Source organism: Myxine glutinosa, chromosome 13, assembly GCF_964187855.1.
Source record: "Myxine glutinosa chromosome 13, kmMyxGlut1.1, whole genome shotgun sequence".
NCBI classification, from domain to species: Eukaryota; Metazoa; Chordata; class Myxini; order Myxiniformes; family Myxinidae; genus Myxine; species Myxine glutinosa.
In genome coordinates this window covers 28,976,051-29,003,959 of record NC_136273.1, presented here as the reverse complement: position 1 = coordinate 29,003,959, position 27,909 = coordinate 28,976,051, and the positions used below count along the sequence as shown (strand labels likewise).

The 27,909-nt window shown below is 50.0% G+C and overlaps 1 protein-coding gene across 1 annotated transcript in view; it reads right to left on the bottom strand.

Moving 5' to 3' along the window:
• Nucleotides 1–269: 269 nt before the first annotated feature.
• Nucleotides 270–27,909, bottom strand: part of LOC137438757 (ferritin heavy chain B) — a 41,504-nt gene continuing 13,864 nt past the window's right edge. The window contains exons 2-4 of the mRNA XM_068134081.2: nucleotides 1,110–1,256; nucleotides 856–981; nucleotides 270–702 (exon numbers count right to left, since the gene is read on the bottom strand). Coding sequence (XP_067990182.2) covers nucleotides 553–702; nucleotides 856–981; nucleotides 1,110–1,256 — 423 coding nt within the window. The 3' untranslated portion in view covers nucleotides 270–552. The remainder of the gene's footprint in view (nucleotides 703–855; nucleotides 982–1,109; nucleotides 1,257–27,909) is intronic.

Here is a 27,909-nt window from a genome sequence, read left to right as displayed (position 1 = left end):
AGGCTCTATTCCCATCATTTGTCTTCCTCTCTTACGATACTCCACACATCCACCGAGCCCTCCCTCCAACCTCGGGCCCTATATGATACTGCTCACACCTTGCCCAGTGGTGGCAATAACGACCAAGTTTGGCGCTTTCTTTTTTTGACAACCATCTAGATTCTAGGAGATAGCCTGACAGACCCGATTACAATATCCGCCATATATATATATATTTAATTATCTTTGAAAGTAAATGTGGCTTTTGAATATCCAAAATAAAAAGAAAATTCCATCCTCAGCTTTTATTTCCACAATTTAGTCCAATACCAAAGAGCAAGCAAAGGTAACAATATAATATTGCAATGCCAAAGGATTAAATCATGCTTGCCTCAAGCAACTTCCTCCAATTTATGCGAAAGGTATGGGTGGGGTGGATGTGAGTGGCAAGTTTGCAAACAGGTGAACAGATAGTGACGTAGGAGGTACAATGTCGTAGATGTTTAGATAAAGTGAACCAAAGCGAGCGACAAGGAAGGAAAGAAGCTGAGGTTACAAGGCCTAATCAGACGCCTAATCCTTGAGGGTGAGCTTATCGAAGAGGTATTCGCCAGTACCCTTTATAGGAACACCGAGGCGCTTCAGATTGGTCACGAAGTCCCCAAGTTTCTTGATTGCTTGAACTTGCTCACCAAGGAACTCGCGCTCCAAGAAATCACACATCTGGAATGACAGGAGTGATTGATTATGAAACTTGTGATGTGATGAAAATTGTGATGATGAAATATGTGATGTGATGAAATAAACTTGTGATGAAATAAATTAAAGATCTTAAACGGAACCACTTTGGACAATTGGACTTGGTGTTCAAATTACTTCAGGATCATTATTATCCGAAGCAAGAGCATGGAGTTTCAGCAGTGACTTGTTCACGTCCATCTCCAGTCCCAAAGCCGACCGCATGGCCTCGAGTCCGTTGGACCAATCGTCCTTTGGTGGTTTCTGCAAATCGATGTTTACTTTACAACATGAGGTACCGCCATTTTCAGCCCCAGAAACACCATCCCAAGCACAGGCAATTTGTTCAAAAACAACCAATAATACTATAGACCAAGTCGATCCGCACGTACCTTGATGTCCTTCAGCACAACGTTTCCTCCACGCTGGTTCTGGTGACGCATGAATTTCTCTGCATGCTCACGCTCCTCGTGACTCTGCTCCCGGAAAAACTTGGCGAAGTGATCCAAAGCCACGTCTTCCCGGGAGAAGTAGGAACTCTGGGATTACAGAAAGGTATTGGTAAGGATAAGACCAGTGATGAGGATTAGACCGACTGGTGTCATCGTGCGAAACATCACAGAAGCTGCAAAGGACATTTGGAAGTTATACAAAGTGCTATCTACAATCTCAAGACTTACCTTTGTGTAGCTTTCCCTGGTAGAGCATTAAATATACATGCATATCATATGTGTACCAAGAAAAGGGGGGGAAAAAAAATCTGTGTTCTATGCACAGCCACATATTTACAAACTCAGGGGACAAATACAACTTTGTGTGAGGAGGAAGGGGCAACATGGCGATGTAGCCATGCGAGGGGAAAATGAGATGTGTTGTGATTGATAGAACTTTCCCCATGGTTTTCTTCCTCATTGCCAAACCTTCATTTTCTTTCTCCATCATTTCTTCATGGAACCTCATTTCCGACACCTGTACTCAAACCGCCATGTTCAAGCACCCATACTCAAACCTTTATTTTCCATCACCCAGCCTCATTCTCAAGTATTTCGGCCAGATAATCGACATTCCAGTGCTGTAATTATTGTAACCCATTCCTACATCTTTCAGTGAAAAAAAACCTGTGTGTGTGTATATGTGTGTGTGTGTGTATATATATATATATATATATATTGTTGCGGATATGAGGATTGAGTTTTTTTTTTATTGTGTTGTATTGTATAGTAAATGGTTGTGAATTATTGTTTTAGTCTGAGCCCTCCTTGCTCCAGTGTGTATAAAGGTCAAAGGGCGTTCCGGTAGTTAATTCCATAAAGCATACATTGAAGGACACTATAATACCCTTGTTCAGTAGTTTATTTCCTTATTCTGTGTATTAGGTTAAGGCTTTGTCTTCCATTAAAATGACACTCCATTGCACCAAATGAAATAAGATAGATTCCCTTCATTCTTCATTCCCAAAACCTCCATTTCCCCTTTCGTCATGGCCAAGCCTCGATTGCCAATATTACATCCCCTCCAAAACCACCATTGAACATGTGCTCGGGTCGGGGAAGAAAGGCGTGCCCGCCCGTCATCAAGGGTGGAGCCAGAGGGTCGCGCGACCAACCAGGGCCGAGGTGAGCACACCAATGGGCATGTCCTGAAGGTCGGCGGCTTGATCGCCAGATGCGTTATAAAAGCGCGCGCGCAAGGTACTGCGGAAGGAGATCCAGATGAGCTTTGAAGAGAGAGAAGGTTCAAGGTCAATTACAAGCAGTTGCGCCAGAGACGGCAGACACGTCCTGAGGTGAGCCAGAGAAGCAGCTTTGGCTCCACAAGCAGCGTTGACTCCACCAGGCAGCTTCAACCCGTACCCCGTGGGAACCAGATAGCGGTGGCATCGGTGGCCGTCGAGGTCCAGCCGACGTCCCGTGCGGGATCAAGCCCGAACCATCTGCCCCAGCTGAACCTTCCCAATCCTCCTTCCAGCATTCATTCCTGCCATCCCATCCTTCTTGTGTACGTGAGTTTGTTCTGTTTGTTCTGTCCTGGGTATTTAATTAAGTTTGTATAAGCTAGTATTTTCACTGTGTCACCTGCTTTTTCCATGTTCCCTGTATATAACTTTGACTGCTCCTTTTGCTTGTGTGTGTAAATAATAAATCCCGTTACTCTTCTGTACGTCTTCTTCTTCCTCTTTACATTCGGTCGCTTCAGAGGTTTCCAAATTGAATATCTGTGGCGCGATCCGGCCAACGTTCGGGGATCGGGTTTAGTCGGGGAAAACTGTTCGGCCGCGGTGCCTCCGCTCGGCAAACAACATCCTTATCCGCGGACCGTAACAATATATATATATATATATATATATATATATATATATATATATATATACATATATATATATATATACATATATATTGTTGTGGATTTGAGGACTGTATATATTTTTTTGATTGTGTGCTGTATTATTATTATTATTGTTGTTGTTGTGCTGTGCCTCCTGCCTCCGGAGCTGTGTAAGATCAAAAGGGCGTCCCATAGTTCACAAGCATACATGTCAGCCAATCATAGGATATTCATGTTCGATAGTTATATCTTATTCTGTGTATTAGTGTAAGGCTGTGTCTTCCATTAATTGAAATACTCCATTGCACCAGTAAAAGAGATAGATTCCCTTCATTCCCATTCCCACAACCTCCATTCCCCCTTTTCGTCGTTTGGCAATTACCTCCCCTCCAAAACCGCCATTGAACCTGTGCTCGGGTCGGAGAAGAAAGGCGTGCCCGCCCGTCGTCATCAAGGGCGGAGCCAGAGGGTCGCGCGACCAACCAGGGCCGAGGTGAGCACCCCCGATGGGCGTGTCCAAAGCGCCGGGGGGCGTGATCGCTGGGGGCGCTATAAAAGGGCGCAACCGGAAGTGAGCTGGGAGAGATGCACTCTGGGTTGGTCGGAGAAAGAGAGAGAGAGAGAGGAGGAGTTGGTCGCACCAAGAAAGAGAGAGAGAAGAGTTGGTCTGAGTCGGTTGCAAAAGGAGGGTCAGTGGTCACAGTTGGTTGCGGTGGTGAGGAGTCGGTGGTGAAAAGCGAGTGAGACAAGTCCTGGGAACGCAGCGGACGGAGGCCGCAGCCGCAAGACCACCCAACCGCCAAAGGGGGCCTGAACGGCGGTTTGGAGCAGGGCCAAAGAGGAACGGCGGCTGCTGAACGCGCCGGTTGTGCTGCGGGACCCCCCTTGGACCTCTCCCTCTCCCTCCAGCCATCCACCTTCTGCCATTCCTGGCATCCCCCGCGTGAGTCAGCGTTCTGTTTGTTCTGTCCTGGGATAAGTTAAGCCTGTAGATAAGCTAGTATTTGCACTGTGTCACCTGCGTCTTATGTGTTGTAAATAAACTTAATTGCTCCTTTTTGCTTGTGTGTGTAAATAATAAACCCCATTACTCGTCTGTACGTCTTCTCGTTTTAATTCCTTTTCCTCTTGCATTGCGTCGTTTTTGTCTTTCCCCTCATTGAGCAGCTGCGGTGCGATCCGGCCAAAGTCTGGGTGAATCGGGTGAGTTTTGTTAGGTCGCGGTCTTACACCACCGCTCGGTCTATAACATCTGTCCGCGACCTGTAACAATTGGTTGTCAGGAGTTGGATTCGGACCTGGGACTAAATTTGTTAGGCCCAAATTTTGGAACACCAATTGTGTTATTAAGTAACAATTGGTGTCGGGGAGTGAGATCGATCCGGAGCGCGCTTCACGCGCTCAAAATTATAAAGTACCGAAATTTATTTTGTCTTATAAAGTAAAACCCGAATTTTGAAATCGCGCCATGGCTGTTCAAGGCGACGGGATGCCGGTGGGAGATAGAGGGGTTAGAAGTAACCCAGGACTTCGGGGAAGAAAGGGAAGAGGAGAGCAATGAGGTGGTTGAGGGTGTATCAGGTGCACAAAATGGCGCTCTCGCGCACGTGGTATCAGACGCACAAAGTGGCGGCTCGCACGAGCGCGGGGTAGCCGCGCCCGCTGCGCAAATAGCGGGAATTGATGTGCGGGACCTCATGGCGCAGATTAATGCAACCATACTAATGGCAAATATGGGGCTAGAAGCAAAAATGGATGCTCAGGGTGAGCAAATGAGGGTAATGGGAAACCAAATGGGGGTAATGAGGGACGAAGCGAGGGGTACCGGTGAGGAGTTAGACAATAAATTTGGGAAGTTCGACAATAATTTTGAGGGGTTAGACAACGGGATAAAAGAGGTAAAGAATGGGTTAACGGGGGTGGAAAACAGAATGGCTGCCCAGGAGAATCAGTTAGAGGGGGTGAAAAATGGGTTAATGGGGTTAGAAAATAGGATGGAGGACAAATTGCGGGAAATAGGGGAACAATCTGCCAGGGAAATCAAACAAATGGGAGAGCAAATAGAGGAGGTGAAAATCGGGGTAGAAACCAAACTGGATGCTCAGAGGGATGAATTGGGACAGATGAGGGTGGCATCTACAAAAGAGATGGAGGAAATACGACGAGGGGTGAGTGAGGAGGTCTCGGGGCTACGCGAGGAGGTAAAGCGAGGCGAAAAGCGTATAGAGAAAGAGGTGAGAAATAATACGGCAAAGTTACAGGGGGGAATAGAAGATCTGACGGAGGAGGTGGAACAGCTGACAGAGGGACAAACGAAGTTAGTGGAGCAGGTTCAAAGGAACACTGCAGTACTCGGAGGGTTAAAGGCGACACAAAAAGAAATTAAAAATGACTTGATAGCGACACAGAGGCAATGTCAGATGGTACGGGAGGAACTGACAATGAGGGTAGAGGAGGTGACAGAGATAATGGAGACAAAGGACCGGCAGGTGAGGATGCACATAGAGACGGTCACGGTAGCCTTAGAGGACGAACTTGAGGAGACGCACCGAGAAATAAAAGAGGTTAAACAAAAACTAGACGAAGTGGAAGAGGGGGTGAGTGAAATTAAGAAGAGACGGAGGGAAACTAAGAGGGAGATAAAGGAGGAAGTCATGGAATATGTACAAGGTCTGTGTTCAAATCATGATGAGGTGCTCACTAACCAAATAAAGAGTTTGCAGGTGGCAAAGGAGGTGCGGAGACGATGTACAGAGGTGAGTGGCAATGTATATGATGTGAGGAAAGCTTCAGTCGGCTTGGGGATTGGTTTGGATCCGGGTGTTCGTGAGAGGCCGTTGGTGAAGTGTGCGACAGGTCTGGTGTGCGAAAAAAGAGGTGTGCGAGAATGTCCGACCATGGGGTGTGTGAGGAAAAAGTGCACGCCGAGGAGTGAGGGTGCCGTCAGGAGTGAGTCGGTCGTAGCGCGTGTGCGAGGGAGCACAGGGAAGCGCGGTGTGGTGAGTGTTACGGAGGAAGTAACGAAAAAGTGTGCGCGGGAGGATGCGCGAGAAAGGTGTGTAACGGACGGGTGCATGGGGAAAGCGCATGCTGTCAAGAGTAAGGGAGAATGCATGCCTGTGGTGAGTGTTACAGAGGGTGTAACGGGACAATGTGCGGAAGAGTGTGCGCGAGAAAGGTGTGTAACGGACGGGTGCATGAGGAAAGAGTGTGCTGTCGAGAGTAAGGGTGAGTGCGCGACCGAGAGTGGAGGTGAGAGTAGTGAGAGTGAAACGGAGCGTGAGTTGGTTGTGGCCGGTGAGCGAGGATGTACACCTGGAATAGAAGGATGCACACCTGGAATGGTAGCGCGTGAGTGGGAATGCACGCTGGAATTGGTAGTGAGGCACGTGGTTGGGTGTGCGGGTGAGAGCACACCTGTGATTGTCACAGAGGAGGTGACCGAGAAAGGGGCGCGAAGAGGTGTGTTGGTGAGGTGTGCGAGCGACGAATGTGTGCCAAGGTGTTCGGTGGTCAGGTGTGTGACCAAGTCGGTGAGCGGAATGAGTGTACCGAGGTGTGTAAGAAGAGGTACGACGAGGAGCATGGAAACGGCTGCATGTATGAGCAAGAAAGGGGTAGCGTATGCTTGTAAGCATCCAGGTGAGGCGTCGACGATAACCGGGTTAAAGGTTAGAACGACTTATAGCCGACTCGGGCCCTCGGTGCGTGCCGGGCTTCGCGTGCCGCGAGAACCAGCGGGGATCCGAACCACGGCGGTTTCGAAAGAACCGCCGTGCGCGATCCACGCTGGGCCTCGCGTGGAACGGCCGCGTCCGGGCTCCACTAGGCGGAGCGGGCAGCTTGATAGGAAGGGTCGTCATGGCGACCACTTTTTGTTGAGACGTGCCGGCAGGTCGAGATCGGGACATTGGATGGCTCCACGCCGAGGTGGTGCGTGGGATCTCGGCCCGGGTAAGCCCCCGTCCCTACCCCGAGTGCGGCGGGACGTATCCAGCCGCTGGCACAAAACGACCCGCGTTCATTGCTCGGCTGTACGAAGCCGGGCTGTAGATGTGAATTGGCGCACCGAGAGGACCTAATAAGTAGACGGGTGATGGTGATAGTGATAGTAGTGATTTGATACAAAATTTAGAAAAGTGAATAGAATTGGCAGTAAATGGAAAATTTTTGAATTGGTTGGAATCTGGACGAACAAAATTGATAGTGAGAGACCCCCGATGTGGAGGGATGGCAAATCCACCATCCCTCACACAGTGGGGCAAAGGAGCAATAGCTTATGGGGTGTATGGCAGTGAAAACTAGCCCGGGTGGGTTAGGTTATATTGATAGGGCTCTAGAAGATGACATTAGGTGACGTTAAGGTTAGTTAGTGACTGATACCTGTAGTGGGGACGCAGGTAGATTAGTGTGGATTATAATGACGTGGGAGCGCAATAGTTTAAAGGGACGACTGGGAAGCGCAAGTTTCAGAAGGGAGTAGTTCGCTGAGATGATGCCGTGTGTGTGAGAATTGAACAGGTGTGATTGCACAGGTGTGCAACTGAACAGGTGTGTGGAGCAGTGTATGAGGGAGTAGTGGTGATTGTGTGTTGTGTTGACCAACTGGTCCAGGAAGAGGAGGAGGGTGCAGGTGGCACCAGGTAGGATTGCACAGGTGTGCAACGACAGGTGAATGAAAGACAGGTGTATGGAATAAATGGTATGGAGTATTGGAATGGATGGTCGTGGAGTGAGTATGGTGGAAATTGTGGAGTGGAGTGGATGGTGCGAAGGTGTGAATGGGGGAAGAGTGGACCCCCATCACGGATACCCGGGGCGGGTAGTGCAAGTGTTAGGTAGAGGGTATAGGTAAATTGTGGTTGGATATTGGCATCTGTGGTGCGAGGTGAAAGAATGGTATTTGGATGGGTGCATTAGTGTCGTGGAAATGGCTGGGCGTGTAGCCTGTTAGTGTGTGTAGTTGGTTTGGGCACTCCACCACTGTGAGGATGTCGGCCAGGTGAGGCCGCAGGTGGGCTCTGGGAGCCGGTAGTAGTTGTTGTGGATGGGGCCCGAGGATCTGGAGGACGGACCCGGGTAGCCCAGTGCCAGAGGGCACCATGGGGTGACAGAGCCAGGAGAGGGGCTGTCCCCAGTTAGTTAGGTTAGGGTGAGGAGCTAGGTAAGCTCGGGTGGCAACTACAGTGGTGGAGGTGTGCAGGTGGGTAGACCTGTTGGGAGAGCTAGACGTCGCAGCCCAGAAATTGTGCGAGAGCACCGGGAGATGAATCGGGGGAGTGAGACCCCAAATTGGGGAGCACCACAGTTGATCAATGGGAATTGGTTATTAGAACCCATAGTGTAAGCTGGCCAATGGATTGGCAGGGAGAGACCCCGGGTAGTGTAAAGTGTGTTAAAGTCATTTAGAGGATAGTTAGGATGAAGGATCTCCTCGCACCATCTGCATCCACTCACCTGAGGTGACAGGTACTCCGCACCATGCCATGTTTTGTTATTTTTACTGTGCAAATGTTTGGATGGTGAGACGCATCATGACGTGGGTGTGACATTGTGCTTTGATGTTCCATCTCTGCCTCCTTATGAGGATTGATGATGAATTTGGTGATGGCAAATTTTGCAGTAGAGGGATTGTGGAGACGAATTTGGTATAGGGGAAATATGGGGAAGACGTGACAGTAGTGACGAATTTGTAAATGTGTAAATTTTTGTACATATGGGGTAAGGGTAGGGTAGGTGACAGGGGGGTGACGTACGGTAGGGACGAGCTTTCTCACTTCGCCCTCCGTACGCATTTCGCCTTGCATTGCCTTATTGATGTGTACCCTTGTGACCTTACCCCTCGCTCAATTGTCTTTCCCCTTTTGTCTCCCACATGACCTGTGCGCCGTTGGGCGCCGAGGGGAGCGTGCGTGGGTCGGCCATTGTGCGCCCGAAATTCCCAGAACCAGCTGTCTGCATCGATGCACCACATTATGGACCACATGTCTGTGGCCGAGCACCACTTATGGACCCCATGGGTTGGGGCATGGCCCCTCTGCTGGAACCGGCCATGAGGGCCCGAAATCTTGCTGGCGGACCTTGGCCACAGGGCACCGATGCCCCACAGGTGAACCACACATAGTCGGCCCTGTGGGCCATAAATAAAGCAAATAAAAAGGACACATTGGGCACACTTTATTGAAAATAGGCCGCCAGTAAGCAAAGCAAAAGAATGACAACATCTGGAAGACCAAATAATAATAACCAGCAGAGGGAGCCGAAGAGCAAGAGATCACCTGCAGGGTTAGGGGTTGTTGAATTTATTTTTATTCATTGAACAATGGTGACTGCACCGATTGGTGCTTGGGTGTGTATTGGTGCGTTTTTGGGTGCGTTCATGGTGCGTCGATGCAGAGCAGACTGTCTCCCCCCCAGAAAGAACAATCACAGGTCCTGGGTTAGTTTTGTAAATAAAAATAGCGTCATTGTAAATAATGCTCCCCACCGTCAGTGTATAGTTTGAAGACCATTCCGCAATTCGGTTAACTGTGGGCGAAAGTCTGTTAGGCAGGGTGCAATGGAGCAGCGGGACACTTATTTATGTTTAAACTGTCGCACTCAGGGTCAGGTTAAAAATAGAGGGAACTACACCTACGTGTCACGCTAAAGATAAAAGTTGTAGGCCCGGGACGTGCCTAAGAGGAGGAGGGTGCAGTGTTGTGGATTTGAGGACTGTATATATTTTTTTGATTGTGTGCTGTATTATTATTATTATTGTTGTTGTTGTTGTGCTGTGCCTCCTGCCTCCGGAGCTGTGTAAGATCAAAAGGGCGTCCCATAGTTCACAAGCATACATGTCAGCCAATCATAGGATATTCATGTTCGATAGTTATATCTTATTCTGTGTATTAGTGTAAGGCTGTGTCTTCCATTAATTGAAATACTCCATTGCACCAGTAAAAGAGATAGATTCCCTTCATTCCCATTCCCACAACCTCCATTCCCCCTTTTCGTCGTTTGGCAATTACCTCCCCTCCAAAACCGCCATTGAACCTGTGCTCGGGTCGGAGAAGAAAGGCGTGCCCGCCCGTCGTCATCAAGGGCGGAGCCAGAGGGTCGCGCGACCAACCAGGGCCGAGGTGAGCACCCCCGATGGGCGTGTCCAAAGCGCCGGGGGGCGTGATCGCTGGGGGCGCTATAAAAGGGCGCAACCGGAAGTGAGCTGGGAGAGATGCACTCTGGGTTGGTCGGAGAAAGAGAGAGAGAGAGAGGAGGAGTTGGTCGCACCAAGAAAGAGAGAGAGAAGAGTTGGTCTGAGTCGGTTGCAAAAGGAGGGTCAGTGGTCACAGTTGGTTGCGGTGGTGAGGAGTCGGTGGTGAAAAGCGAGTGAGACAAGTCCTGGGAACGCAGCGGACGGAGGCCGCAGCCGCAAGACCACCCAACCGCCAAAGGGGGCCTGAACGGCGGTTTGGAGCAGGGCCAAAGAGGAACGGCGGCTGCTGAACGCGCCGGTTGTGCTGCGGGACCCCCCTTGGACCTCTCCCTCTCCCTCCAGCCATCCACCTTCTGCCATTCCTGGCATCCCCCGCGTGAGTCAGCGTTCTGTTTGTTCTGTCCTGGGATAAGTTAAGCCTGTAGATAAGCTAGTATTTGCACTGTGTCACCTGCGTCTTATGTGTTGTAAATAAACTTAATTGCTCCTTTTTGCTTGTGTGTGTAAATAATAAACCCCATTACTCGTCTGTACGTCTTCTCGTTTTAATTCCTTTTCCTCTTGCATTGCGTCGTTTTTGTCTTTCCCCTCATTGAGCAGCTGCGGTGCGATCCGGCCAAAGTCTGGGTGAATCGGGTGAGTTTTGTTAGGTCGCGGTCTTACACCACCGCTCGGTCTATAACATCTGTCCGCGACCTGTAACAATATATATATATATATATACATATTGTTACGGATCGCGGTTAAGATGTTATATTGACCGAGCGGTGGTGTATTACCGCGACCTAACAGTTCCCCCGATTCTTCCCCAACTCACCCGATTCACCCCAAACTTTGGCCGTATCGCACCGCAGCTGCCCAATCTGGAAAAGACTAAAACGACGAATGCAAAGAGGAAGACAAAGGCAAAGAAAGGTTTGGAAATACTACTAAATTTATTTACTATTTACACACATAAGCAAAAAGAAAGCAGTCACGTTTATTTACAACACATAAGACGCAGGTGACAGTGCAACGCTAGCTTACCTACAGTCTTAATTAACCCAGGGACAGAACAAACAAAAGACAGACTCACACGGGGAATGATGACAGGAATCGGCTGGAAGGAGAGGATGGCTTGGAGCTGTATTGTGCAGCACGATCGGCGCGTTTAGCAGCCGCCGTTCCTTCGCGGCCCTGCTCAAAACCGCCGTCCAGGCCCCAAGTGGCTGTTGGGTGTTGTTGCTGCTGTGGCCGCCGCTGCTTTCCCAGGATTACAACAGGCTTTGTGCTTTCTGGGATGTCCTCTCCTTGGATGTTCCCTATGTTCTCTTGGTCCAATCACTCCTCACCACCGACAACTCAACGCAACCAACGCAACCACTGACCACCACAACCACACAACTCAGCTCAGCTCTGCTTCTTGGACCCTCTCTCTTCTCAACGGCTTGGGCTCCCTTTTGTCTGCCGGTCAAAGCTCATCTCTCAAAGCTTGTCTCAGCTTCTCTTTTGGGAGCGTCGCGCTGCGGATTTTAGCTGCGGTCACGCCTGCTCATTCCCTCCTCCCAGCGCCTCTTTCTTCTTCAAAGCTCGACTGCTTGGGGAGCGTCGAGCTGTGTGTTATATAGGCCCCGCCCCTCAACCTTTGCGAACCTCCCCGATCGCTCTTCCTCCGCCCTCCCTAGCCAAACCCCTGGCTCATGGTTGGTCGAGTGGGGCTGGCTCACTCCTCCCCTCTGACGAGGTGGAGACACGCCTTTCTTCTCCGACCCTGCCTCGTGGTCAATGGCGGTTATTGGAGGGGAGGTAATTGCCAAACGACGAAAAGGGGGAATGGAGGTTTTGGGAATGGGAATGAAGGGAGTCTATCTCTTTCACTGGTGCAATGGAGTACTTCAATTAATGGGAGACACAGCCTTACCCTAAAACACAGAATAAGATATAACTATCGAACAGGGGTATTCTATTATTGGCTGACGTGTATGCTTGTGGACTAATTATGGGATGCCCTTTTACCTTTACACAGCTCCGGAGGCAGGGGGCGCAGAATAAACAATAATAATAATTCACACAATCAAAAAAATATACACAGTCCTCATATCCACAACAATATATATATATATATATATACATACATATATATATATATATTGTTGTGGATATGAGAATGTTTTTTTTTTTGTTGTTGTTGTAGTGTAAATTGTTGTAAAATATCGCCCTCCTTACTCCAGTGTTGTATAAAGGTCAAAGGGCGTTCCCGTAGTTAGTTCCATAAAACATACATGAACACCATAATATCCCTGTTCAGTAGTTTATTTCCTTATTCTGTGTATTAGGTTAAGGCTTTGTCTTCCATTAAGATGACACCCCATTCCACCAAGTGAAATAAGATAGATCCCCTTTCATTCCCATTCCCAAAACCTCCATTTCCAACTGCGTCATTGCCAAGCCTCAATTGCCAGCTACATCCCCTCCAAGCCTCCATTGCCAACTGCACTGGGCAGTTTGCCAGGTTTGCTACAGCAGTGGGTTGTTGATTTCGCCCCAAAACCACCATTAAGCATGTGCTCAGCTCGGGGAAGAAGGGCATGCCCGCCCATCTTCATCAAGGGTGGAGTCAGAGGGCCTGTGCCCACCAATCAGGGCCGAAGCGAGCTGACCGAGGGGCGTGTCCTGAAGGCCGGCGGCTTGATCGCCTGAGGCGCTATAAAGGCGCGCGCGCAAGAACCGAGTGGGTGGTTGGACTGAGCAGGAGTTGAGTACGAGAAGAGTCGAGTACGAGAAGAGTTGAGTAAGGGATCCCGGAAAGAGCAGCTCCAGCCACCGCAAGTTCAGCCACAGCAGCTTAAGCCACAGCAGCTTTGGGGCCTTGACGGCAGTTTCGAACGGGGCCGCGAAGGAACGGCGGCTGCTAAACGCGCCGATCGAGAAAGGGGCGGCGGCTGCTAATCCCCGACCCGACCGTGCTGCGGGCCCAGCTGAACCTTCCTCCCCCTCCAGCCATCCACCTCCTGCCATTCCTATCATCATTCCCCGCGTGAGTCTGTCTTTGTTCTGTCCCTGGGTAATAATTAAGACTGTAGGTAAGCTAATAATTGCACTGTGTCTCTGATTCTTCTGTATATTATTTTATTATCCTTCCTTCTCCTTGGTTACTTTGAGCGTGTAAATAGTAGGAATAAATTTAGTAGTATTTCCAACCTTTTTGTCTTTTTCTTCTTCTTCACATCCTTCGCTTTAGTCTTTTCCCCATTGAATACCTGTGGCGCGATTTTTGCCAACGTTCGGGAATCGGGTTAGTCGGGGTAACTGTTCGGCCGCGGCGCCATCCGCTCGGCAAAACAACATCTTGTCCGCGGTCCGTAACAATATATATATATTTATATATATACACACACAGTATATTGTTACATGCTCTTAGGTGATGGCAAGTGGTAAAGCATGTGGTGAGGTGGAAAGAACTGGGAAGTGGCCCTGTGCTGTGTGCAGGAAGGGTGTCGAAGTGAATTCCATTCAATGTGCGCTGAGTGGGTTCATCAAAAATGTAGTGTCTGAGGGTCATTAACCAATGTGGCAGCTACATTCAAATGTAAGGTGTACACAGAGGGAGCTGCAGATGGAGCAAATGTTGAGTTGGATCTTGGAGACGGCGTGAAGCTGGAAGGTGTGAAAACATTTTGCTACCTCGGAGACATGCTGAATGGAGAAGGTGGATTAGACTCGGCAATGGTTGCTAAAGTGAGAAGTGCATGGAAGAAGTTTTGGGAACTCAGTGGCATGCTGATGTGGAGGGGAGTGTCGTTGAAGCTGAAGGGAAAGGTGTATGCTGCATGTGTGAGAAGTGTTATGATTTATGGGAGCGAGACATGGGTAATGAACGTAGAGCAGCAACGAAGGCTGGAAAGAGTGGAAATGCGAATGGTTCGGTGGATGTGAAGAGTATCGTTGAGAGAGAGAGGAAGACAAATGATGAATTGCGAAAGATGATGGGAATAGGGCCTGTGATTGATGCTGTGAAGAGGAACAGGTTGAGATGGTTTCGTCACGTGTTGAAGGATGAAAGTGACTGGTTGAGAAGTTATGGAAATGAATGTAGAAGGTAGTAGAGGATGGGGAAGACCAAGAAAGACTTGGCTAAAGATGGTGGAAGAAGAAATGTGGGCAAGGGGGTTAACAAGGAGAGATGCAGAAAATAGGGCAAAATGGAGAAGATAGTCATGGGGACCGCAAGGCTCACCCCCGCTCTAGCAGGGAAAATGGCCTTTAAAATGCATGTTGTTGTTGTTGCTGCTCCTCCCCGACCCCCTGGTCACGGTGTACCTCCGAGCCCCGAGAGGAGTCACGGCAGAAAAATGTGTTATTCTGTATGTCAAAGATCAATGGAGAAGCCACCCCAATTGTTACTCACAAACAAATATTGTATGAAGATCACACAAGAATAACAGTACAACAATAATAGTAGTCAAAAGTACAATCAATATGTCCTATGATGGTACCATCAGTTTTGTAATATATAACTCACTGTGCTCCAAGTGAGTGAAAAGACCATCCCCAATGTCTCTTATTCCCGGCTTCAAGCCCAAAGTTGATTTGCTCCAGCCATCGCCAGAACGATGTCCAATCGAGCCCAGAATCCCGTACGGATGGCAAGTACAGTCACACCGCCCAAAGCTGCACAAAGGCGCCCTCAAGGCGACTGGGAAATCACACCCTCGGGTATGGACGTTAACGGCTCAGTCGGCGAACCGCAAATTAATCTTCAGAAGCCACGGTGCACACACACACACACACCAGATACGTCTGAAAGCGGTGAAAACGGCTGACGAAGCAAAGAAACCTTGCGCGACGCGCGAAGAGCGCGAGTCAAAATGGCTGACGACCCGTTCTCGAGATGTAACGGCCCGGCGATAATTCTCCTCGGAATCCACCGCCAAAAAACCTGACACGCAGGTTGATCGGTCACAGCGATGACAACTCTGTCGCAGGAATCCCTTTCCCGGAAACCCGAAAGTTCGCTAGTGACTCTTGCTCGCCAACGTTCGCTCCAGACCGCAAGTAGCTCGGCTCCTTGTCCGACACTCGCTCCGCCCTTTTTCTTTCCACTTCTTCCTCTTCGTCGTCCGGTTCCCGATCCGGTTTCCTGTTTCTTTTAACATTAACTTTTTTACCTTTTGAAAACAGTTCATGAACAATAAACCTTTTGAACACAATAATAGTACATGGAATCAGAAATATTTACAGTGGATGCAAACCACCACAACGGAAGTGACGAATCCATAACAATATACATATATATATGAAAAGGGGAAAGGGGGCTTATGGGTGTTTCTTGGGTAAACTGACTTTTCATCATTTTCTGACCACCCGCAAGCCCCCTTTTTACATGGCACGCCACATATATATATATATATATATATATATATCTATATATATCTATATATATCTATATATATCTATATATATCTATATATCTATATATATATCTATATATATCTATATATATCTATATATCTATATATCTATCTATCTATCTATCTATATATATATATATATATATATATATATATATATATATATATATATATATATATATATATATATATATATATATATATATATATATCTATCTATCTATCTATCTATCTATATATATATATATTGTTACGTAACCGTGATTAACACCACAGTTACGGATGGCCGATTTGCGAGACTTTAACTCCCGAGGCGAAAACTCAATGGCGGATTAAAGCTCAACACAAAGTTAAACGCGCGGAAGGGCAGACGCAGCAAGCCCCGCAGCCCTATCTATCAAAATGAAACACCCAGGAAACTGCGTTCAGATATATATGCAGAAAATAATACAAGGATTTATTATGGAAAAGTAAAGCCAGTGAAAAAGCCCGCCGGTAAATCTAATAGCCTAGATCGGGACGTCCCCACACGACTGACAGCAAACACGATACGAGGGAGATTATAAATACGAAAATAATAAGTCACGTCGTTCAAAATGTACGCGGATGCGGCTTATCTGTCTTTCGTCGTCTTTGTGGCGGCCGTCCAACACCGCTCCTTTCGGCCCGATCGCACACCACGAGGTCCCTCGCTCCAAGTCCCACAAGGCCGAGCACCACGCACCAAAAAGCACCATGCGTCGACGACCTCCAACGCGGGCACAAACTGCACTTGACCAGGGACAGGAAGGACTCCTTTGATAGCCACTCGACTCGACTCTCTGCGGGAGTGCTGGCAGCCAAGTGCCAACTGTTCAGTGCCAACTGTTCAGTGACAACTGTTCAACGAACTGCTCCCACGAAATGCTGCCTCTGCTGAGTCCTGTGTGCCCTGTGTGCTCTGTGCAACGAACTGCCTCAACTCCGAACTGCCCAGTGCCAACTGCCGACTGCTCACTGTGCTCGGTGTGCCCGGTGTGCCCGGTGTGCTCTGTGCAACGAACTGCCTCCACTCCGAACTGCCCGAAATGGCGTCCGACCGTCGCATATATCTCTGGCCGATGACGTCACATTGGCGCACTCCTCAGCCAATCACAGCCTCCCAACTCGCCGGCTCGCCCCGGCCACGCCCTCTGCGGCATGCTCCACTCTCGCTCACCGACCCCCGCGGTCCCTGTGCTACAACACGTGCCAGGCGAGGTTTGTAGGCCTTGGAGGTGTAAACGGTGGCGGTGTATTGTGGCGGTGTATTGTGGCGGTGTTTTTGGCCTGGTTTCCTGTCCATTTATTCCGAAGTCATTGTCAGGGAAAGGAATTATTTAATGTTGCGCTAAGGACCTAACTAATGTTTATGTGGTTTGCAGTGCCATAATGGACAAAGGTTTGACTACTAGGTGAGACTCACAGGGGCGTTACCTTTAATCCCTCACTATTTAACACTCGAACCTCCAGGTAGGTCCACAATCATACATCTTCCCCCGACAAACGCCTACACATCAAGAACTTATTACATGTAGAGTCCCTGTCACGACAGCCGAATACCTACCTATTCAGATCTACCTAGCTCTAGATGTTGCTCTACCAAATTCATAACACAGCCCCCCCCCCCCTGGAACCGTAGCTCCTGCAAGGTTCACCGCAGGCGCTACCATTCCAGCCTTAACACTTACTGTCACACACTTAATTAACCTATGAAATAAATCAGGAAGGGCTGTGGGAAGTGAGTCGGACTACCTACCTACACTTCCTTAACATGCTGAACCCCTTAACCATCGTGCAAGTATGTACATTTTCTTCGTTGTTCCTGTGGAGGGAGGAAACAAACAACACACAACACTAACTTAACCACAAAACTTAACCATCTTTCCAAAACTCAAAACTCTAACCTTTGTACATACCCCGGTCTACAGACCGCGTCCCCCGGTGGATGCCACAAGACACAACCTTACCTGCGGGGCCATCCCCAATGCATCCCCCTAAATTTCCACGGGCCCTGTCCAGATGTTACAGGTGAGTGACACGGCTCGGTGGATTTCGCCCACATTCATGCAACACAGACCCCTTAACCACTCATTCTCATTCCATAGGTCATCAAGGCATTTTAAAAATCAACAAAGCACTTATTTCAATACACCCCCTGCAGGACCATGGCATTGATGTCATTCACGTGTGTGTGCATTCCTCAACTAGGCAGCGGGGAGGTACCGCACAAAAAGATGGTGGGGGCGCATCAGGCTGTGGTGCCCGCAGTCCCAAAAACAAGTCAACCGACTTACAAGTTCATTGCCCCCCCCCCCTTTACCTCTTGGCCCCGTGACAGCCCAACAGCCCCTTTCCGCCGTTACCTCGCCGGTGAGGGTCTCCACACACACCAGGCTCCTTTGCCTCCTGCTTTCGCGCAGCAACACGGGTCACCGGGGGACTTCCTCACCCCGCGGCGCCCAACCAGACCCTCCACCGACGAGCTCCAATTTCCAGTTACCACCGGCTGCCAGGGGTAATTGCCGCAGAGGGGGGCCCGCAGGCATCGCTCCTCAGAGCTTGCTCTGTACCTGCGGACACACACACCTTCCCCACCCACAAGACCCCAAAACACACTTCCTCCCCCGCTGCCATTCAATTCTCCACACAACTCAGCACAATTCAGAACAATTCCATAGATGGTGTAAAAGGTGTTACAAGGCTTGCCATGGCCTGCCACATGTGAAATCCCCCAGTTCACATTTAAACCATCACACATTTCCAAAAGCACAAGTATCACCCCTCATTATCTCCAATAATCATCACTCACTCTCCAGGTTCCACTCTCACGACCACATCAAAACACCTAACCACAATACAAAAACATGCGCCACCCACAAGACACTGTGGCTCCCATTCCATCCCCTCACCGGCCATGTCATCACTCTCACCCGCCTCCCAACTCCAATTTACATGTCCCCAATTTCCAAAGCAAGTCCTGAAGCCTGGGACAGTACTCCTCAAAACACTCACCTCAAGTGCAGGTAGTTGCAGGTTGGTCAGGTTCAAGAGTGTCATCCACCACACCTAATTTCCCCCTCACCCTTCCAATCCACTCCGGAGCCTCCCGACCCATGTAGGAGCTCAATCTATCCCCGTGAACTATCTGTGGAAGGGTATGCGGGCCCATCTGAATTTTGAACACCACATCAGTCACCTGCCGAAGCACCACCCCAGGGCCCTTCCAAGGTGAAGTGAGTTTTGGGCACACCCCCTTCCTTCTCCGGGGCCAGTAGAGCCAAACAAGGTCTCCGGGAAGGAAACGAGGTGTGTGAGCCCGAGCGTCATACCGCGTTTTCATCTGCGAAGAAGCCACCCCAATTTGCTTCCTCGCAAACTCATGAGCCTTTTCCATGCTCGCTTTCAAATTGGTTGCATAGCTCTCCACAGTTGGCTCACCCGGTTCCCCTGGTGACGGTCCCATCAACAAATCTGTGGGGACTCGCATCTCCCTACCGAACATCAACAAGGCGGGGGTGCACCGAGTGGTCGCATGCTGGGCGGTCCGGTATGCCATCAATATAAAGGGAAGGTGCTCGTCCCAATCCTGTTGGTTTTCAGATGTAAAGAGGGCCAATTGTGTCAACAGTGTCCGGTTGAACCTCTCTACCATCCCATCCGATTGAGGCCTAAGGGGAGTCGTCCGGGTCTTATGAATTTGGAGGAGCTCGCACACCGACCGCAGGAGGGCAGATTCAAAGTTCCGGCCCTGGTCAGTGTGTAGCTCCCTTGGGACGCCAAATCGGGAGAAGAATCCCTCAACTAGAACTTGAGCTACCAGCCGGGCTTCCTGGTTGGGCAATGGGTAGGCCTCTGGCCACTTGGTGAAGTAATCCATTGCCACCATAATGTACCGATTCCCTCGGCGGGTGGCTGGCAGGGGCCCCACCACATCTACTGCCACCCGCTCGAGCGGTGCCCCGACATTGTACACCTGGAGCGGGGCCTTGCGCGCACGTGGGGGTCCCTTCTTACCGCGGCAGAGGTCGCAGGATCTCACCCAATTTTGAATGTCTCTGCCCGAATTCACCCAGTAGAACCTCTGCCGTAATTTGGACAAAGTCTTGGCCACGCCCAAATGTCCCATTGTCCTAGTCCCATGCACGTGCCCCATAACCACTTCCTTCAATTTGTTGGGTACAATTATCAACCAGGAAGCTACATCACCCATTGGTGTCACCCACTTTCTGAACAAATAGCCCTCTTTCAACCCCAACATCTGCCACTGTGCCCAATAGGCCTTTACCTGGGCTCCGTGTGGAGCAATCTCCTCCCAAGAGGGTCTTTTGTCCTCCTCTAGCCAATGAAAAATGGGCCCCAAAACAGGATCCTCCCTTTGACTCTCTTGCCAATTCACATCGCCCAATTCCTGTGGGGGTTGTGGCAAAGTTCGCCTGGTCACTTTTGCTGCATATAGGCACGCATCAATTTGGCCCTGCCCAATTGGATCCTTGGCTTCTTGTCTATCACAAAATTTACACTGTGCCTCCCAACAGGGGCGCCGAGAGAGAGCGTCTGCATTGGCATGTGCTTTGCCAGGCCGATGTTGCACAGTGAAATTATACTGCTGCAGCCTCTCAAGCCACCTTGCAATTTGTCCCTCCGGCTCTTTGAACCGAAGGAGCCATTGCAAGGAGGCATGATCCACTCGGATCACAAACTCCCTCCCATAAAGGTAAGGGTGAAAGTGTCCAACTGCAGACAGCAAGGCCAATAGTTCTTTGCGGGTAACGCAATAATTTCGTTCGGGCCTCGAAAGTGCCCGACTGTAATACGCAATAGCCCTCTCGACTCCCTGTTGCATTTGTGACAACACAGCTCCCAATCCCTCCTGGCTCACATCTGTGTCCAGGATGTAATTGCCATCATCCGTCGGGTATGCCAAAACTGGGGCCTCCACCAGATGTTGTTTTAAGTGACTGAATGCCTCGATGCAGCTCTCTGACCATACAAATTTGGCTCCTTTCTCTGTCAATTTGTGCAAAGGTCTTGCAATTTCCGCGAAATTTGCCACAAATCTCCTGTAGTACGAGCAGAGGCCCAAAAATCCTCGGACCTCCCTTACATTTTTAGGGGCGGGCCACTCTTTTACAGATTTTACCTTTCCAGGGTCAGTGGCCACGCCGCTCTCACTGATCACGTGACCCAGGTAAGTGACTTCCCTCCTGAAAATTTCACACTTGCTCGGATTTAATTTCAACCCGGCACCCCTTAATCTCCCAAATACGTCTGACAAATTTTCGACAGCCTGTTCAAATGTGGGAGCGTGGACCAATACATCATCCAAATAGACGAGGCAAGTCTGCCACGGTAAGCCAATTAAAACACGTTCCATCAGACGCTCAAACGTGGCAGGGGCATTGCACAATCCAAAGGGCATGACGACAAACTGCCAGAGACCCTTTCCTGTGGTGAACGCCGTTTTCTCCCTCGCCTCTTTATCCATTTCCACCTGCCAATAACCACTCTTTAAATCCAACGTGGAGAACCATGTTGAGCCTGAAACGGCATCGAGGGTGTCATCGATCCTTGGCAGGGGATACGAGTCCTTGAGTGTCACATGATTGAGCTGGCGGTAGTCCACACAGAACCGAGTGGTCCCGTCCTTCTTCTTCACCAGCACAATGGGTGACACCCAAGGACTCACCGAGGGCTCGATAAATCCGGCTCTTTCCATTTTGCTCACCTGTTCCTCTGCCTCCTCTTTCTTAGCGAAAGGGAGCCGCCTCGGCGGTTGGCGAACAGGCCGAGCCTCGCCAGTACTAATTTTGTGCCTGACGAGACCCGTGCGTCCAACATCCTCGGGGGAGAGAGAAAAAACACCCAAGTTCTTACCAACCAAATTGTGCAACGTCTCTACCTGCTCCGATGTTAGGCCCTCTTCAGAGCGTGTCATCATGTCCCGCACTCCCTCTGACCAATCACATTTCCCCAAATTTTGCCCTCCTTCCGGCTGTACTGGCAAGCATGTGGATCCACCTCCTCCGGTGACCTCTACTACACTACTGCATTTGGCTACGATGGCTCCGCCCCTTATAGTGCGGGGGCTGTCGGACAAGTTGAGCAGCCTGACTGCCAGCATAGGCCCACGGGTGTCTACGAGGGTGCGACCCACCATTAATTCCTCCGTCCCCTGCGAGGACCACGACTCCACTAGCCCCAGCTGGCCAATGGGTTGAGCACCTGCTGCTAACTCTGCCATCACGACTCTCTCGGACCTGGGAGGCACGGTCACAGTGCGCGGCACCTCCAGCCACGTCCCCTGCACCTCCTCGTCATCCCCCAGTCCCATTAACTGCAGCCTCTCGGTGCCCAACCACATATGACCACGCCCAAGGTCTAATTGGCAGTCATGTTCCACCAGGAAACTCAGTCCCAACAGACACTGATCGCACACCCCCGCCACCCACACAACCACGCTGACCTCCAGGCCACCCAACTCCATCCTCACCACTCCGCGTCCCAATATTGGTGCCGTTGCCCCCGTAGCCAGTTGAAGGCTGTGTCCTTTTACCCTATCAATTTTGTCCCAGCCTCCAACACTCTGGTCTAGCACACCCGGATTGATAATGGTGTCACTGGCTCCAGTGTCCACCACAGCCTCACAAAATTCTCCCTCAATTTTGCATCTAACCCTTAGATTACCTGTGCCAATTTGTCCGCAATTCACTACTTCCACCAAAGGAGGGCGCTTCTCCACACACTTGCCAGCCGAGCATGGCCCCGTATGCTCGACTCGTTCTAGTTTCCCGCACACTCTACCGCTATTGGCCCAGGCGGAGGTGGTGGTCCTCTGTCTGGCACCTGTGGACCTACTGGGGGCCCCCTCCTTTCTGGACTGCGAAGCCTGTCAGGAGGTGGGGGCCCATATGGTTGCCGACAATTCCTCTGACTGTGCCCTCTTCTCCCACATCTAAAACAAGTCCCCAAGAACGGACCCCTCTGGTAGCCAGGCGGAGCCCCCCTTTCTCCCGGCCCAGCCCGATAAAAATCAGGCCGTCCTGATGGCCAACCTGGACCACCCTGTCGTGACTCGCTCCCTGCAATTTGTCCCCCCATCAAATTTGTCAGCTGGCGGCTGATTCCCCTTAACATTCGCCCGATGTCATCCTCTGGCTTTTCCCGATCCCGCACCTCGGCCTGCCGTACCGTCACAGGTGCCCTCCGATGCGCGGTTCGACCTTCTCAAAAAGGTCAGTCTCGCCGCGCATTCCGCTGCCCGGTGCACCGTGGGTGGGTCCTGTAACTCCACCAACGTCCGGACCTCAGGATCAGGGAGAGCCGCCATAAATTTTTCTATCGCCAGCTTGTCCCACGCCTGTGCTGGTAGGTCCCTGTATGCTATCCTCACAGATTGGTATATATCCTGGGCCAACTCCTGCAACGTCTCATTAGGCTTTTGCCTGCGATGCAGCAGCTGTGCCCTGACCAGGTCGCACCTTGCGCCTGTCCCGTACCTGTTATTCAAGGCCTCACAAATGGCCTTGCTGGTCAATATTCCCTCTGGGACTACGTTTAACACGTCGGCGGCTGACCCCCGCAGTGTCGCCACCAGATTCCCCATGCGCTCCCGCTCTCCCCAACCATTGAGCCGAGACACGCACTCAAATTGTGTCAGGAAAGCCTCGAGGCTCCCTGATCCGTCAAAATGTACGAGGGGGATTGTTTTTCCAGAGACTCTATTCCCCGATTCCTCTCTGTCCAAATCCAGTCCGGGGCCAAAACACCCCCCCAACTGGGTATTCCGTTTCGGAGCCTCTGGTGTCCAAATGTGGCTCGTGGTGAGGGTCTCCTGGGTCACCTTAATCTGGTCCTGAAGATGTTTAACCGACTTACTCACCTCTTCCTTCAGGCTCTCTTGAACCCGACCAACCTCCTTCTTGATGGTATTGTCCCAGATCTCCAGTCGCTCCTGCATAAAATCACTCACCCTTTCATTATCCATTAGTGGCCCCCACAGGCCTTTCTCAATTAACCCTTGCTCCTGCTCTTTTATGCGGGTTTCCAACCCCCTCACCTCCTCGGCCAATTTGCCCCCCTGTCGGTTGAGCAGTCCCCATTCCTCACTCTGCTGTAGCATTCTGGCATCCACCCGGCCCCGATAGCCTTCCAGGTCCCCATTTGCTTTATCAATTCGACCCTCCAACGCTTCCCCCCTCCGGACAGCCTGGGTCACGCCCTCCTCTATTTTTGACATTAATTCTGTCCGTATCGATTCACTTGCCACCCCTATGGCTTTTTCCATCTCCCCCCCCTCTAGTTTCTACTTTATCCTCCAATTCCCCCAGTCTGCCCGTAATTTGGTTTTGCACACTCCCTTCTATGCCATCAATTCGTTTCCCCAGCTGTTGTGCCATTTCCCCAATTTTTCCTTCCAATTCTTCATTCCTCTCTTTCATTTGTTCATTCATTCGTTCATTCACTTTTCCCTCCAATCCCTCAATTTTGCTGTCCATCCCTTCGATCTGTTCTTTCAAACCCTCCTTCAATCTATCCATTTGCCCCTCCATGTTTTTTGTTTGGGCATTAATTCTGTTCTCCAATTGCTCGTTCTGAGCATTCATTTCCCCTTTCAATCCATTAATTTGGTCACTCATATCCCTCAGTCCTTCCCTCCATTCCTTCCCCTGCGACTCCATTTTATTTTTCATTTCTCCCATATCATTACTCATTCCCTTCATTCCTTCCCTACATTCCTTCCCCTGGGACTCCATTTTTCTTTCCATTCCTTCAATTTCCTTACTCATTTTATTTTCCAGCCCGTCAATTTTATCATTTATTCCCCGAATTTCTGCAAGGTTTCGCTCACCGTTCTTTTCCATCCCTTCCATTTTTCGAAGCAATTGACCCAACATCTGGTCGGTTGTCGGGGCCGTTCCTACTGCTCCCGACTCCCCAGTGGGGGAGGGGGATAAGTTGGTGCTCGGGACGGGGGAGGTTCCAAGGCTCACCTCGACATCTAATTCCCCTATTTCCGGCTCACTCCCAACGCTGACGGAGGCCTCGCTGCGTACTTCCATCTCATCAATTTCCGACATCCGCTTTCCGGAAGATTGTTTCCCGCGCGCGTATTTATTTTAATAATTCCTGAAACAATTTAAATTTGACGAAGACGCGATATCGCGCTCCGTTTGCCCGATTGATTATTAAATTTCTCCGCCTCGACTATAAAAATCTTGCGTTCGAACGTCGGGCGCAATGTACGCCCGACCGTGTCGATGTCTCGCCGCGGACAAAAAAAATTTGTCCGACGGGTTCAAATCCTACACTCCTGACACCACTTGTTACGTAACCGTGATTAACACCACAGTTACGGATGGCCGATTTGCGAGACTTTAACTCCCGAGGCGAAAACTCAATGGCGGATTAAAGCTCAACACAAAGTTAAACGCGCGGAAGGGCAGACGCAGCAAGCCCCGCAGCCCTATCTATCAAAATGAAACACCCAGGAAACTGCGTTCAGATATATATGCAGAAAATAATACAAGGATTTATTATGGAAAAGTAAAGCCAGTGAAAAAGCCCGCCGGTAAATCTAATAGCCTAGATCGGGACGTCCCCACACGACTGACAGCAAACACGATACGAGGGAGATTATAAATACGAAAATAATACGTCACGTCGTTCAAAATGTACGCGGATGCGGCTTATCTGTCTTTCGTCGTCTTTGTGGCGGCCGTCCAACACCGCTCCTTTCGGCCCGATCGCACACCACGAGGTCCCTCGCTCCAAGTCCCACAAGGCCGAGCACCACGCACCAAAAAGCACCATGCGTCGACGACCTCCAACGCGGGCACAAACTCCACTTGACCAGGGACAGGAAGGACTCCTTTGATAGCCACTCGACTCGACTCTGCGGGAGTGCTGGCAGCCAAGTGCCAACTGTTCAGTGCCAACTGTTCAGTGACAACTGTTCAACGAACTGCTCCCACGAAATGCTGCCTCTGCTGAGTCCTGTGTGCCCTGTGTGCTCTGTGCAACGAACTGCCTCAACTCCGAACTGCCCAGTGCCAACTGCCGACTGCTCACTGTGCTCGGTGTGCCCGGTGTGCTCTGTGCAACGAACTGCCTCAACTCCGAACTGCCCAGTGCCAACTGCCGACTGCTCACTGTGCTCGGTGTGCCCGGTGTGCTCCGTGCAACGAACTGCCTCCACTCCGAACTGCCCGAAATGGCGTCCGACCGTCGCATATATCTCTGGCCGATGACGTCACATTGGCGCACTCCTCAGCCAATCACAGCCTCCCAACTCGCCGGCTCGCCCCGGCCACGCCCTCTGCGGCATGCTCCACTCTCGCTCACCGACCCCCGCGGTCCCTGTACTACAACACGTGCCAGGCGAGGTTTGTAGGCCTTGGAGGTGTAAACGGTGGCGGTGTATTGTGGCGGTGTTTTTGGCCTGGTTTCCTGTCCATTTATTCCGAAGTCATTGTCAGGGAAAGGAATTATTTAATGTTGCGCTAAGGACCTAACTAATGTTTATGTGGTTTGCAGTGCCATAATGGACAAAGGTTTGACTACTAGGTGAGACTCACAGGGGCGTTACCTTTAATCCCTCACTATTTAACACTCGAACCTCCAGGTAGGTCCACAATCATACATCTTCCCCCGACAAACGCCTACACATCAAGAACTTATTACATGTAGAGTCCCTGTCACGACAGCCGAATACCTACCTATTCAGATCTACCTAGCTCTAGATGTTGCTCTACCAAATTCATAACAATATATATATATATATATATATATATATATATATATATATATATATATATATATATATATCTATCTATCTATATATATACCTATCTATCTATCTATCTATCTATATCTATCTATATCTATCTATATCTTGTTGTGGATTTGAGAATTGTGCTGTGTTTTTTTTAAATTGTAGTGTAATGAATTGTTGTAAAAATCACCCTCCGTGTTGTGTGTAAAGGTCAAAGGTCGTCCCTACGTTAGGCCATATACAATCACGTAGCAAATCATAGATCTCCCTGTTCAGTAGTTATCTCATTATGTGTATTAGTTTAAGGCTGTTCCCACTAGTTGACACTGCATTGCACCAAATGAAATAAGGTAGAATCCCCTTTCAATTGCCACCAAAATGCAATTGCCGGCAGGGTTCGCTGCCCTTTGGCTGGGGCTCGCTCGAATCGCCCCAAAACCTCCATTACGCACGCGGTCAAGTTGGGAAAGAAAGGCGTGTCTCCACCTCGTCATTAGAGGTTGGGGCCAGGAGAGCCCCTACAACCAACCAAACAAGAGGGGTTTGGCTTGAGAGGGCGGAGGAAGAACGATCAGGGAGGTTCGCGAAGGTTAGAGGGTGTGGCCGATATAACCCGCGGCGGGACGCCCCCACCTCAGATGAGTCCTGGGAGAGCATGCGACGTCCCCACGGCGGCACGAAGAGACGATTGAGGAAAGACGTGAGGGGGTGCCTGTATTGCGGCAATAGGACGAGACCCTCTAGGCCCTATTGCCGGTCGGTGAGACGCGCGGCCGTTTTTGCCGGTGTTTCGCCTCGAGCGTGAACCGCGAGCGTGGACCTCAACGCCTGAACCATCTGCCCCGGACCTTCCTCCCGGACCACCTGCCTGGACCCTTCGCTCCACCCATTCCTGCCATAACATCCTTTTGTGTACGTGAGTTTTTTCTGTGTGTCTTGTCCCTGGGAATAAGTTAAGCCTGTTTAGATAAGTTAATATTTGCACTGTGTCTCCTTCCATTCTTTGTCTTTATTTTATTATCCTTCCTTGGTTTCTTTGATTGCGTAAATAGTAATTAGTAAATAAATCATATTTGTATTTCCTACCTTGGTTCTTCTTCTTCTTCTTCTTGACATCCGTTCGTCTTTGTCTTTTCCCCATTGAAAACCTGTGGCACGATTTGGCCAACGTTCAAAAATCGGGTCTAGTCCTTGTTAATAGTTCGTGCCGCGGTTGCTAAAACCGCTCGGCAATTAACATCTGTCCGCGGTACGAACGGGGCTGCGCACCTGCCTTTCCGGAGGTAGCTGTGTAGCGTCAGGAGCAGAGACGGCCAGTGAAAATAGAAGGGGGGATTAACCCCCCCCCCCCCAAGGGGAGTGCCGTACTCCGGTTCCGTAACAATTGGTGTCAGGAGTGTCGGATTCGGACCTGAAGCGCAAATAGTGCGCTCAAAATTTCGAGTGGCCCGAGATTTTGTTTTCAACATCCTAAATTTAAAAATCGTGCC